General features: G+C 36.4%; 1 protein-coding gene across 1 annotated transcript; it reads left to right on the top strand.

Moving 5' to 3' along the window:
* Window positions 1-344: 344 nt before the first annotated feature.
* Window positions 345-13813, top strand: LOC134266363 (MAM and LDL-receptor class A domain-containing protein 1-like). The gene is made up of 21 exons (XM_062748615.1): window positions 345-455; window positions 701-830; window positions 1449-1565; window positions 1741-1847; window positions 2331-2449; window positions 3798-3940; window positions 4711-4815; window positions 5051-5139; window positions 5416-5551; window positions 5648-5823; window positions 5950-6031; window positions 7455-7925; window positions 10379-10497; window positions 10588-10717; window positions 11688-11869; window positions 12287-12368; window positions 12447-12554; window positions 12751-12842; window positions 13053-13173; window positions 13417-13592; window positions 13726-13813. Exons 1-21 carry the CDS (start codon window positions 345-347, stop codon window positions 13810-13812), a joined length of 2883 nt encoding a protein of 960 aa, XP_062604599.1. The 3' UTR covers window position 13813.
* The last annotated feature ends 960 nt before the right edge of the window (window positions 13814-14773 follow it).

The following is a 14773-nucleotide window of genomic DNA, read 5'->3' as shown; positions in this document are numbered from 1 at the left end:
GGTTTATTTATGTAGAAGTTACAAGTTGATTTTACTGCTTTATTTATACAGGGGCTGCTGGTCGTACGTGGGGATGATAGGCTGGGGCCAGCAACAGCTCAGTCTTCAGAACTCAGGCTGTGTGACAGTAAGTTGAGATTGCTGGGATAAAGTGAGTTACCGAGGGGCACAAAGTGTGTTAGAAAATCCGGAATAAACTCTTTAGCATTAAAAATTTGCGCAATTATTTAATCCGCTGAAGCATTTTTATTCTCTTTTTCAGATACCAATTATCATCCACGAATTAATGCACGCTATAGGAATGGAACACGGCATCCCGAACGGACAGAGACGATTACGTCATAATGAACTGGGCCAACATCCGGGGCGGCACTGGTAACCGAAACATGTACAAAATCCCGACCCGGGACAACACGCCGTACGACCTGGCGTCCGTGCTACAGTACAGACTCAATGTAAGAAAACAGTCGTAATGTTTTATATAAGATACTCTTTTACGCCCAAAATATGACACGACTGCAAAACGTAACGACTGTATAACAGCTGCTAGTGTAATCAAATTCAGAAGGTATGCAAAGCCACAGACCAAAAATCAAGTCAATCACCTCGTAAAAAGTATTATCATAGAGATGTGAAAATAAAAATTTGTGGAAATTTCCCCTGTGCTCTATGTTGAGTATTATCGCATTTACATTTTCAGGCGTTTGCAGTCGACTCTCGCTATCCTACAATTACAGTCAAGGATAGTCGGTTATCGTTCTTAGCAGACACAGCAGTAGGACTGATGTTCTATGACACCAAAGACGTAACAATAAATTACCAATGTACTCGTAAGTAAAAGTGACGCCACAATAAGTTACTAATGTACTTGTAAGTCAAAGTTACGTCACAATTAATGAACAATGTACTAATGACGTCACAATGAATAACCAATGTACTCGTAAGTAAAATGGCATTACAATTAATAACCAATGTACTTGTAAGTAAAAATGACGTCACATTGAATCACACAGGTACTCGTAACTTAAAATGACGTCACAGTTAATTACCAATGTACTCCTAAGTAAAAAATAACGTAGCAATTAATTTCTAATGTACTTATAAGACGAATTTACGTCACAATTACAAAAGTATCTTTTATCAAAGTGACGTCACAATTACCGATGAACTTTAAGGTCGTCACTTTAATGATGTCACAATTAATTATTAATGTACTCGTAATTCTAAGTGACATCACAATTGATTACCAATGAACTAATAAGTCAAAATTACGTCACAATTACAAAAGTACCTTAAATCAAAATGACCTCACAATTACCAATGTATACCTTTATGTCATACTGATGTCACAATCGATTACTAATTTATTCATAGGTCAGACTGACATCACAATAATGAACAATTTATTCGTAAGCCTGACGTCACAATTACAAATTTTCTATTTATAGAACAATGTGTAAATCCGCCCACCTGTTTAAACGGGGGATTCCTCCTCCACACGTGTCAATGTTACTGCCCGGCTGACTTGTACGGAACTTCATGTGAAATTGTGTCCACTCACTCAGGTCTGTATTTTGATATTGTCTTGAGGAGAGAAAAAACTTATTCTTTATAGGAATTGTTTAACTGATATTAAGTCTTATGTATTGACAACAGAGATTACTAAGCATAGGATGCAAAATATGATCTTCTAAAGTATGGTTACATGTAATTAAACGTAACCTACGCTTGTGTTAACAGAGTGTGGGGGGATTATTGAGCTGGCCTCGGGGGAGGAGCGGACCATCACGACACCAGGCTGGCCAAACTCATACAACCTGGGGAGGAGGTGCATCTGGGTGGTCAAGGTAATCCTGGTTACACCATACATACCTAAGGAAGGTCAAGATCAATCTAACTTTGACTTTAAACAGATCAACCAGCCTGCGTTATCAGTGTTATTTTTCTATGTTATCAATTTCATTTTAATTAATTGACATTTCTACTTGTGGGTAGACTGCTTTCGTCTCTCCGTCTTTTCTATATTCCTGTTAGGCTGCATTTCTTCTATATGACGGACCCGTCCCCTTCTCATTCGATTAATTTCTCAAGGCCTTTAGTATTTGGAATTGTTTTAAGTTCCACGTTACGTTATCTTAAACTGGCTTAAGTGACCTCTATTGTTGACAGAATTTAAGTTTTAGTTGTAAATAATTGACGTACCTAAGTCTGTCTGACCCATCGAAGACAGGGTGTGTATAAAGATAATACAATGACCTGTTGCAAATTTATTTTTATTCAGTGATATTTTTATTTAGTTTCCACATCTATTCATTGATATTTATGTCTAGGGTCCACCAGAAAACCATATAAAGTTGTCTATAGATTCTTTGGCGCTGAATTACATCAACACCTACTGCTACCACTGGTTGGAGGTTCGATATAACCTGGCAGGACAGAGGGGTCCGAGGTGAGTATCGACTTATAGTCAGCTAAATAGAAAATGATAAGGCCAAGGTCAGTATCGACTTATAGTCTGCCAAATAGATAATGATAAGGCCAAGGTCAGTATCGACTTATAGTCAGCTAAATAGATAATGATAAGGCCGAGGTCATTATCGACTTATAGTCAGCTAAATAGATAATGATAAGGCCGAGGTCAGTATCGACTTATAGTCAGCTAAATAGATACTGATTAGGCCGAGGTCAGTATCGACTTATAGTCAGCTAAATACTTAACGATTTAGTCGAATTTAACATTGACCACGTGACTTTTGCGAGGAGCACTGACTTTTTACTCTACGGCCTACTTAACATACGGTTTTGTACGGAGATATACGGAATAATTATACATAAAAAAAACTTACTAGTGGTCATAGGAATTGTTTTGGGAGCATTAACATGACCTACAAGAATGCAGTCAACACAAAAGATAATGAGAGGCAGAAAATCATAACTTATTGGTAAGGGGTACTTTTTGCTTTCAATCTCATTTTCTGAAGGAATCAAATAAGCAAACACCAAAAATTCTGGAAAGAAAACTTGGTAGGAGTTGGTCAAGGTAGGATGAGGGTGGGGGGATGGGGGTGTTAGGATGGAGTGTTTCTCCTTCACCTCCCTAGACACCCCCCTAACGTAATATTTGCTTTGAAATGCCTCATTATTAGCTAGGCTAAAGGTTTACAACCCAAAAGAGCTTTCGTGTATTCTTCCATTGTTGAAAAGTCAGTGATTTTTGCCAAAGGTAGAAAGATAAGTAAACATTAAGTCAAGGTCAATATCGACCAATAGTCAGCTACACATATATAGTATGATTTAGCCGAGGTCAAAATATCGACTAATACTCAGTTTAATAAAGATTTAGCTAAAGTCAATATCCCAATTCTCATCTCAATATATAAAGATTAAGGCGAGTTCAATATCAGTGAACTCTTGCGAGGAGCGCTGACTTTCACAGTTGACGGCTTACCTTTACACTAGGACAATGTACGGAAGCCCCTTTACAATATAAATATATTGAAGAAAATGACAACCACCATACCCTCAACTCCCAGCCTTCACATTTTGGTGACCCTAACAGCATACATTCGACCACTAGGAAGATATTCTTACCTGTATAAATTCATTATAAATTTTGTAGCTCTGTATATGATCACAGGTTTAAACATTCAAGTAAACCGTCAACTGTAAAAGTCAGTGCTTTTCGCTAAAGTCCAATTGTCAATTAATAACTTTAAGATTAAGCCTTCATCGATCACAAGTCAACTTGGTGCTAAAAGAAAAATTGATAATTTTTTTGTCCGTTTATTCTTTTAAAGATTATGTGGATACAGAAACAATGAAGCTTACGTGACGACAGACGACGAAATCAAAAGTCAGATGATCATTAAGTTTGACAGTCTGACGACCAACCGGGCGGCATTAGCGGGGTTCTCCATCCGAGTACAAAGTCTCAACTCAGGTAAGAAATCAGCGCAAACTATCAACTCAGGTAAGAAATCAGCGTAAACTATCAAATCAGGTAAGAAATCAGCGCAAACTATCAACTCAGGTAAGAAATCAGCGCAAACTATCAAATCAGTAAAGAAATTAGCGTAAACTATCAAATCAGGTAAAAAATCAGCGCAAACTATCAACTCAGGTAAGAAATCAACGCAAACTATCAACTCAAGTAAGAAATCTGCGCGAGCTATCAACTAAGGTAAAAATCAGCACAAACTATCAACTCAGGTAAGAAATCAGCGCAAACTATCAACTCAGGTAAGAAATCTGCGCGAGCTATCAACTCAGGTAAGAACCAGCGCAAACTATCAACTCATACGTTACAAAACCACCTTAATCTATCAACTCATATATTACAAAACCAGCGCAAACTATCCACACATATGTGACAAAAGAAGCGCAAACCATTAACTTCTTTGTTAAAAAGCAGCGCAAACTATCAACTCTAGAATGTTATAAAACCAGCGCAAAATATCAACTCTTATGTTACAAAAGCAGAGCAAACCAGCAACTTACTAGGAATAAGAAAAGCGTAAATTATCAACGCATCATATCATTTTTATCGTAGCAAAGACATATACAGTTGTAAATAAACTAGAACTGAATTTTTTCTGAGATGCCTAGAAAAGCAAAAATCTAAATGTCTAGTAGAGATTGAAGAAACCCTGAGTATTTGGCAGCATTTCTAGTATACGGTCGGTTACCTTTAAATTTTTCACATTTTTTCAGGTTGTCTCAATACTCACTGTATGTTTGGAACCTGTCGTAGCTCGGATGGAGTCTGCGTTTGTAATACCGGGTTCTCTGGAACCAGGTGTGACCAGATAGCCGACAGTGAGTTACATCTGTTATTGTATTCAGAAATTAACGGTTCAGCAATTGTAAATTAAATCTGAAAATACTAGTAGACGAAAATACGTCACATTTAATGTTATATCCAATTGTTCAAGTGTTGTTCACAAAATACTTAAAACTGAAGAATGTAGTACTTTTTGTCGCCTAATACATTTGTTTCTGTAAATTTAATGGAACTTTAATATTTACTTTTAATTATTATTTTGAATAACAGCTTCCAGCCTGACGGCAACTTTTGAGACCGGGGCTGGATTACCCTTCCTACAAAACGAGGGGAACGCATACGATTGGAGCCTCAGATCGGTAATGCGACATTTGTATATTGCGGCATCCACTGCTGGCTTTTTAACTTTATATTTAAAGTTAGTCAATGTAATCTGCTGATTCAGATCAAGATTTCTAACTTTTTATTGTACACTTCATATTAAGGAATAACACCACCCAAATACAATTTCATTTTGCTAATAAAGAGTTAATGACGATCTCGCGAAACAAAAGGTGTTGCTAAAAATTAGTGATAAGCAGTGATTTTTTTTCTCGAAATGGACATACTCAGTATTTTAAATGTTTAAATTATAGGGACCTACACCCACGGATAACACTGGTCCACCGGGGGCACAAGAGGGGTCAACTTATATCTACCTAGAAACGTCTTCTCCACGCGTGCCGGGTGACATTGCTACGCTGACGTCATCAGCCGTCACATTTTCATTGGGTGAGTTCGTTTATCGTCATTTATATTATTTCTTTCCTTTCTGTATATTTTTATGCTTTCAGACTTTCTTCATACATTATTTTTTTTCGATCGCAGCCATCTCCCGGTGTTTGAAGTTTTATTATTCTATGTACGGAGCTAATATGGGGACATTAAACGTTTATTATCAGAGCGGAACTGGGGCCCGAACCTTGGCCTGGTCACGCTCTGGTGATCAAGGAAACCAATGGAATTATGCGGAGGTGGAAATTCCCAATGTCTCCAATGTTAGGGTGAGGATGTAACAGTAACATGAATTTACCAAAAATAATGATATATCTGATGCATTTGTACCTGTAATTTTCATCTTTATTTCTTCAATTTCATTTTCGATAATTTAAATTTTTCAATATCTTTAGGTATCCTTTGATGGGGTTCGAGGCAGCGGGCATCTCAGTGACATTGCTTTGGATAACGTTCAGTTGCTTAGTGCTACATGTGGTATGATATCTAACGCATGTTTATGCATCGCTACTTGAAAGTAAAAAAATATTACAGCAACTTTTTATAAAATGATTATACGTAATGGGCATGACTTTGAAAACACATTGTGCCTCTTTTTAAAAAATCTGAAAAAAACAAACGGCTTTAGCTCTACTGGTCAGAGACCAGAAGAGCTTATGCGATATAGTAATGCGTCCGTCTAGCTGTCCGTCTGTCTGTCTGTTTGTAAACAATTTTTCAAAATGCTACTCCTCCTACAGTTTTGTTCTGATTTCATCATAACTTGGCACACAAGTAGACTACACTAAGATACATAATTCTGTTTATCGGTTTTGGATTCGATGAATGATGTTGCCATGGTTACTAAAAATAGAAATTTCTGTGAAATTCTTACAAAATGCTACTCCTCCTACAGTTTTGGTCTGATTTCAATATAATTTGGCACACAAGTAGACTACAGTGCACTAAGATACATAATTCTGTATATCGGTTTTTGAGTTCGATGAACAGTGTTGCCGTGGTTACTAAAAATAGAATTTTCTGTGAAATTCTTTCAAAATGCAGACCTGTTTACTCTTACGATTTCGCCGTATTTTTTACGGATTTTTGGTCTAAAATACGTCTCACGTTTTGCTGTTATGAAAATACGGAAATTGGAAATACGTTCCTTTACTATTTCGCACATAGTTTTCATTATGATCTCTCTTAGTTTCACGCTTTTTAATTTCTTAAAAGGGGAAGATTTCAAACACATAAGCGATGTCGGGTTGCCAAAACGCTGTGGTATTATAAAAGGTCAAAGACCATGTTGTTTAACCATGTTTTTGTAATCAGAAGAGCAGTTTTTCTCTATTAATACATGAAAAATCGATGAAAAGTGAAATCTTACTGGCAAATGCCAAATCTCACGGACAAATCTACTAAAAAATACTGAGAGACAGCGAAATGGGTAAACAGGTCTGAAAATGCAACGTCTCCTACAGTTTTGGTCTGATTTCAATATAACTTGGCAAACAAGTAGACTACACTCAGATACACAATTATGTATATCAGTTTTTGACTTCGATGAACATCATTGCCTTGGTTACTAAAAATAGAAATTTCTGTCAAATACTCTCAAAATGCTACTCCAAATTTAAGTTTTAGTCTGATCATAATATAATGTGGCATGCGAGTAGACTACACTAAAAACATAAAGAGACTTAATTAAGGATCATTATTCTAATTTTTTACTTACTTACTTACTTACTAATTATTGCTGTTGTAAAGTTTCAATTCCAAAGTCTCTTCCTTTGCTAAAGTACAAACCAGTAGAGCTTCAGCCTCGACAGAGACTTCTGGTTTATGGTTTTACTGATAGTAGTATTCGAGGTAAACGATATGCACCAATGAAATTTTAAAAGAGTTGATCTTTTTATAGCATCATTGGCAACCACCACAACGACCACGCCTACAACTACGACCACGCCCACCACCACGACAACCACGCCCACAACTACGACCACGCCCACTACTACGACCACGCCCACCACTACGACCACGCCCACTACTACAACCACACCCACCACTACGACCACGCCCACCACTACGACCACGCCCACTACTACGACCACGCCCACCACTACGACCATGCCCACATCTACAACCATGCCCACGACTACGACCATGCCAACATCAACAACCACGCCCACAACGACAACCATGCCCACTACGACCACGCCCACTGCTACGACCATGCCCACATCAACAACCACGCCCACCACTACGACCATGCTCACATCAACAACCACGCCCACCACTACGACCATGCCTACATCAACAACCACACCCACCAGTACTTCAACAACCACCACAACTACAGCAATAACAACTTCTACAACACCTACTGTTGGTAAATACAGTAGTTTTCTCTTCTTGCAAAAGTGCTGTGGCAAAGAATACAAAATGATTCTAAAGGTCTTCCGAGTTCCTTGGAAAGACCTTTTTGTTTTTAGGGTCTTCCGCCCCCAACGGAAGACCCTTCTATTATTCTATTGTTTCTTTTTCACTATTATTTTCTTTTTTCGTCCAAATTTTGTGCAAACGATTTCTCTGAGATGCATGGACGGATTTCTTTGAAATTTTCAGAGATCATGTATCATGACCTAAACCTGATCTATTTTTTTTTGATTTTTGAAAAATCACTTCCGGTCGGAAGTTATCGCCCTTAAATCGAATTTTTAGTGACCATTTTATCGACACAAAAGCTCAAAAACGACAAAAGGTAGAATGTTGTCATTTTCAGACTAATAGATGACATTTTGTAGTTTTGCACCTATACTTTCAAATCTTTCGTCAGTGCTTCCGGTCGATACCGGAAGCGAATTTAAAAAAACGGAATTTTTCATCTTTTTTGTTTTCCAATATTTTTCTTTGATATTAGATATCTTAACAGTGACTCTTTTTCGAATGCAAAATATGTAATCTGTTTTAAAATCAAAAAAGGCAATCTCGAGATTTTCGTATTTAAAAATTTGAAGCGGTGTTTCCAATGGCTGAATAGTTAGTGCGTCGGATTGTCACGCGGGCGACCCAAGTTCGCTCCCCCGAATGTCCGAATTTTTTTTATAACTTTTTCTGCTAGATTTTTCGTTTTTTACTTCAGAATCGGACGGAAGACCCCTCGTTGCTTGCAACGAGATCGTATCTAGTTCTTCTTCTTTTCATTATTTTTAAGATCTTCCGTCTTCAGTGGAAGACCTTCTTATTACTCTGTTGTTTGTTTTTCACTATTATTAAGGTCTTCCAACTTCCTTCAGAAGAACTAATTGTTTTCCAGTCTGTTTGCTATGATGATGATGGTGGTGGTTATTATTATTATTTTTTCATTGTACCTTCGATATCTCAGCTGTCAGTGGACGGATTTCAGATTTTTTAGGGAAGATGCCAGATGTGTTTTTCATTTTTCTTTTTCAAAATCATTTCTTTTCACAATCTTTTGGAAAATTTGAATTTAATGAACAGAATTCAAAATATCCAACTTTTCAATTTTTGGTTTTTCATTTTTTTTATCTTTGATTGTAAAAGGGTGTTTCGGATGTCTTGTTAGAGTTGTAAATATGTTTTCAATATCTATATGAATGCATTTATTGCAAAGTTATGACCTTACCAAACATTGTCACATTGTCAGCGTTAACTTCCCCTGGGGGCAGTATTTTTTTTTATTTATTTATTAATTCAGTTTCAAACGACTTTTCTCTCATTTAAAATATGTATGGACTTTTTTTTGCCGATATTTAAAAGCTTTTTTTAATAAGAGATTCTGTAGAAAACCTTGAGTAATCATGATTATAATGTTGAAAGATTTTGGTATATGAAGGTAAACGGTAAAAATAAAATTCTGTAATGTATTTTATGGAAAGATGTAACATCATTGTGCAGAAAAATCGGTCCGAAGACTGCTTTTTTTCCTAGCAACAAAATTTCAATCAAGCTATTAAGGTCTTTCGACTTCCGTCAGAAGACCTTATTGTTTTCCATCTGTTTTCTGTCTTTAGCGGAAGACCTTCTTGTTTCACTAAGGTTTCTTTGTCACTGTTTTTCTTCTTTTTTTCGTTTCGATTTTGTACACGCGATTTATCGAAAGCAATTTGCTCGATTTTCATGAAAAATTCAGATTTGACAGAACACAATGAAAAAACATGAAACATATTTTTTTATTTTGATGCCGTCAGTTCCGATCCGAAGATTAATGTGATTTAGTGATATATGGAGATTGAATTTCTCTGTAGTTTTTTTAACATACTACTTATCACAAGAACTTGAAACTTTCATTAAAGATAGAGGTACATTTATGTAGATCTGAAGTGTGAAACATCGACGCTAGCTATGGCTCGATAGAAGGCATATCGACAATTTCAAAAATACTAACACAATTTTTTTTTAACAATATCTTCTGTAAATATTTTGTGAAAACGTGGGATTAAATTTTAGTGGTTTGAGGAAAAATATGGGTTCGTTGGGATTTAATTTCGTGGATGAAGATTCGTTGTGTAGTAATTTCTACATGGTGGACATAAACTCGTGGGTTTCTACATACCACAAAATACACGAAAATTACATCCCTACGAGATTTAGTGATTTCACAGTATACATCAAAGAAACAAAGTCGTTTAAATCAACAAGTAGCAACCGATGAGATTATCAAAAATCGTTGAATTACGTCACTTCCGGAAACACAGAATGATTATTATTTAAAGGTAGTTCATTCTATGGATCATTTACTACACGTATCAAAAGAGCCAACAATATACGAAGAAGTTTTTTTTCCTTCTTTTTTTTTAAATATCATTTGTTTCCCTTCAGCTTCGTGTAGCTTTGAGGACGGAGCCAGTTGTACCTTACGTAATCTGATCCCTCCTCCTATTGGTCTACAGGCGCCGGATCTGTTCAGGGACAATTTTGATTGGGTGCTCACAGGAACGGTGAGTTCAGAGTTCAAAATTGACATTCTTCATGTGTTAACTATCAGTTCATTATACACTGTAATAATTCTGTTGTGGTTCTTTTAAAAGGGAGCCACCCCCTCCAGAAACACGGGCCCGACCTCGGCGTCCGAGGGTACCCGTTATGCGTATATAGAGGCGTCCAACCCCAGGGTCGCTGGAGACAGGGCGGTGCTAAGGACATCGAGTAACTTCCAAGGTATGTCAATAGACATAAATTGCTCTACTTTACAATCCAAGACGTCAATACGTAATATCGCGATTACCTCGCAGTTATATAACTTATTACCGCTCTTTTGCAGAGGAGGCAAGAAAGCTCTAGATCTCTTAGGCACATGACATTGTTTACAGCAGTGGCAATCATATGATTCGAACAATTTTATGCCGAAAGTACAATGTATTGCCAAGGATTGAACTCCAAATGGTAGACTGTCAAAAAAGAAAAGTGTAGAACATTTTATCAGCTTTAAAATGTGACGATTTTTAATGAAACTTTAATGAGAAGAGTCCGCTTAGTTAAAAATATCGTTTAAAAAATGTAGCATTTAAGGATTGACTCCTCTCGAAAATTGATTAGGGTGGTTCAGTTATTGTTTAGCGAGGTATTCTACGAGGATTTTTTACTTATCTGTCCTTATAAATTATACAATGATAGATCTTGCATTGTATTCAATATCACATTATTTGCCCCCAGCCAACAGACGTTTCCTACCTACATCGCGAAAGAGATCTGCTAAGTTCAGTAATGGCGATATCAAGTATTGCACAACTCCTTTTTTTAACGCTTAGCATTTATAATAAAATTCATTGTAATATTTTGAACTGTGAGAATGTATTTCAGTTATTGAAACCTGGCTAAAAATATTTCCTTTCAATCAACAGAACGTAAAAAAAGTGTGCATTTGAATTTACAAAAAGGACAAGAATTAAGCTAAATTTCTTATTGAAATCTACACATGTCATATATTTGTATGCAGCCCCCAGTGTCTAATATTTGACTACTGTATGTTTCAATCTACACATGTGATTAATTATAGAAAATCCCCTAACATGTCTAACATTATTTTGACTACCATATGTTTGTATCTACACATGTTGTATAATTGTAGACTTCCATAAATGTCATTTGACTACCATATATCTCAGTCTACATATATCATTTATTGTAGGCAATCCCCAGTGCCTAACGTTTGACTACCATATGTTTGGATCTTCCACCGGAATGGGGGATTTAAAAATCTACTCCAGCAATATAAACAATGAAATCACGTTACTATGGTCACGTGAGGGTAACCAAGGAAACCAGTGGCTATCTGCCTCTGTAGACGTACCGACAGCCACGGGACTTGTGGTAAGTGATTTATTTATAGATGTAGAGACGTACATGTAGAGATGCCGGTAAAGGGTTTCAAATTTAAACATAAACTCGACATCCAGGACCAATAATAAGCATTGAGGGTTGTTTCCCATGCCAATGCCTACCGTGACACGGGACCTCGGTTTTTCAATTCTCATCCGCAAGCCCCGTGATTCTCTTCTAGTGTCGTGAGCTTAGCTAAAAATAAATCCCTTTGTGTTCATGTTTTTGACTCGACGCGGCGAACTAGAATTTAATCCGGGCCTCCCGATCACGAAGTGGGCATTCTACCACTGAACTACCATGCATGGTAGCTAGAAATATTCAATGCAAGAGGAACTTGTATCGAACAAGAAATAATTAAGTTATAATTGAGATGAAATTAAGTTTTAAACTCTTTTTTCATTGCAGATCTTTTTCGAAGCAACTCGGGGTGGTTCTTACAAGAGTGATATCGCCATTGATGACGTACGCATTACCCAGGGTTCCTGCGGTAAGTTCGTCCCATTAAAATTCTTCTAGGAGTGAATCTTCTGAAACAAAGACTTTTTAATTGTTTTTATACCTTTAGGCTGTAGCACAAACCCATGTAAAAATGGCGGACAATGTACACAAACAACCACAGGGTTTACTTGTCAATGTACTAGCGGGTTCGGTGGGAACGCTTGTGACGTCATAGGTAGATATTTTCCAGAAGTTTTCACGTTTGGCTTGTCTTTATTATTATTAATTTTTGTTGCAATTCAGCATAATTTATATCTGTATCAACAAAGATCGATATTATCATAATTTTAGTTCATTAATTCAGTTTTTTGCATTCATTGTACAATAAAAACATATTTAATTATGATAAACTTGATTTTTTCTTCCAAAAGTCGGGCCAGTGATGTGTGACTTCAATACCGGAAATACCTGTAGCTTCCTATCTCAGGCCACAAATGACAGAGATGACTGGAGATTTGGGACGGTAAGTCCGGAGTCGAAATGGCTATGTGGCAAATTAAAAGGGCTTCCCTACTTACTCAGTGCCTAGAAATTGAAAATAGTAGCAAATCATTTCCTCTTTTACGTCGAAAATGAATACTTTCAGACAGATATTTATTAAAGTTTAGTCAAATGCGGTGAAAAAAATAAAGTGAATAGTTTAAGGGATCACAAGTGATTTTTTTATCCTCAGCGAACTCCGAGTTACAAGACAGGACCACAATACCCCGTGGACGGCATTTTCGCCTACACCGAGGCTTCCTTCCGGTTCTGGGGAACCACCTACATACTAACCACTGCCGGCTCACAGCTACGTAAGTTTATAATGTATTGGGTTTTTTTCATAAGGTCTCTGTTAATCTTCTGATTACTAACGTTACATGACTTACCCGATTTTTCATCATTATTTTGTTTCCTAATCCTGTTTTGGCATGCCTAGTAGATAAAATCTAATTAGTTTCCAAAACAAATCTGTTCAGATAAAGATAATTATTGACCTTTTAGCGGAACATTTTCACAAGGTGTATTATAAATACCGTTCTGAATTTTCTCTACAGAGGAGAGCCCATGGTGTCTAACATTCCAATACAACATGTACGGAAATAGAATGGGGACGTTCGAGGTCAATGCAGGGTCAAACGGGAGTTTGACGAGGGTTTGGACACGGTCCGGTAACCAGGGCCGGAGCTGGAAATCCGCAGCTATATCAATAAATTCGGCTCCAAATCTTGTAGTATGTTTTCATTTACTGACTTTGTATAAAAAATCATACATGTATAGTTATCAATGTACAGAAATGTGTTGAAGTAAAGTCGATACATTTTAGAAATATAAAAAAACCAATTTTTATGCTTTATTTTGTGTAGATAAACTTGGAGGTAATCCGAGGTTGGGGATATAGAAGTGACGTTGCTATTGACAACGTGCGACTACAGACAGGAACATGTAAGTAAACATTTGAATATAATCCAAACTGCATTGCAGTCTGTATTTCTTTTATTTTGTCTGTCTATTTGAAGTTAATATCTCTTTATCCTTGGCCGTTCGTCTTGCAGCCATATTTCACCTGTGTTCTTACCTCTCTCAGCTTTTTAATAAACTATTTGTTTGTGTGTTGATTCAGTCCTTCTGTTTTCCTATTTATCTTTTTTATATATTTAGTATACATGTATTTATCTATATATTTGCCTCTGCCTGTCTTCAGTTTTCTGTGTGAGCAGAAGTATTTTTATTTTATCACTGACACTTTTTTTGTATGATGATAGCTCTAGTAATTTTCAGTGTAATCTTTTTTTTTTTTAATTCAAAACAGAATAACTTTAGTTTAAAGTCAGACGATACGTTTCCAAAATATCTGTTTCGTATATCTTCATTATGTATAAAAAATATACAAAATTTTAATTACTTTCTGATTTCTAAACCGGTTTCTAAATTGTTTTTAAAACTTAAAAACACTAAAAATATGATTTTTGCATAATAAGTTTTTTCCCCAAAGGATTATGTAAGAAATGCCATCCTTTGGTATCTCGCACGAATGCCTGGTAAGGACCTCGCTTTTTCGTGAGTAAATATGTTAAAGTAGTATTTCTTGAAGGACAAAATTTTGGGAAAAGTTATATATGATTGGGGAACGTCTTGTCTGTCCTTAAAAATTCAAGGGTCCTACAGTTTGCCTGTCTGTTCATACGAAATTTTATTCAAAAAATTGGATTTATGTGATAAAATCAAATCTATGTACATGTAGTCCATTCTTTCAAAAAGGATACAGTCTACTTTGTGAAAGTGCAAGGACGTGTCAATCAAACCCCCCCAAAATTCGTAGTTTCAAAAACTTTCAGCTAAACTTAGTTTTGGGCACATTTTTATTTTACTTCCGTGTGAAAGTCATGATATTATTCAGAAATTTTAAAAAAT

Source organism: Saccostrea cucullata, unplaced genomic scaffold (assembly GCF_032062105.1).
Source record: "Saccostrea cucullata isolate Sc308-1 unplaced genomic scaffold, CSIRO_AGI_Scuc_v1 ctg10351, whole genome shotgun sequence".
Lineage (NCBI taxonomy): Eukaryota > Metazoa > Mollusca > Bivalvia > Ostreida > Ostreidae > Saccostrea > Saccostrea cuccullata.
Note: the sequence above shows the minus strand (reverse complement) of the source record. Positions and strands in the feature narration are given on the sequence as shown.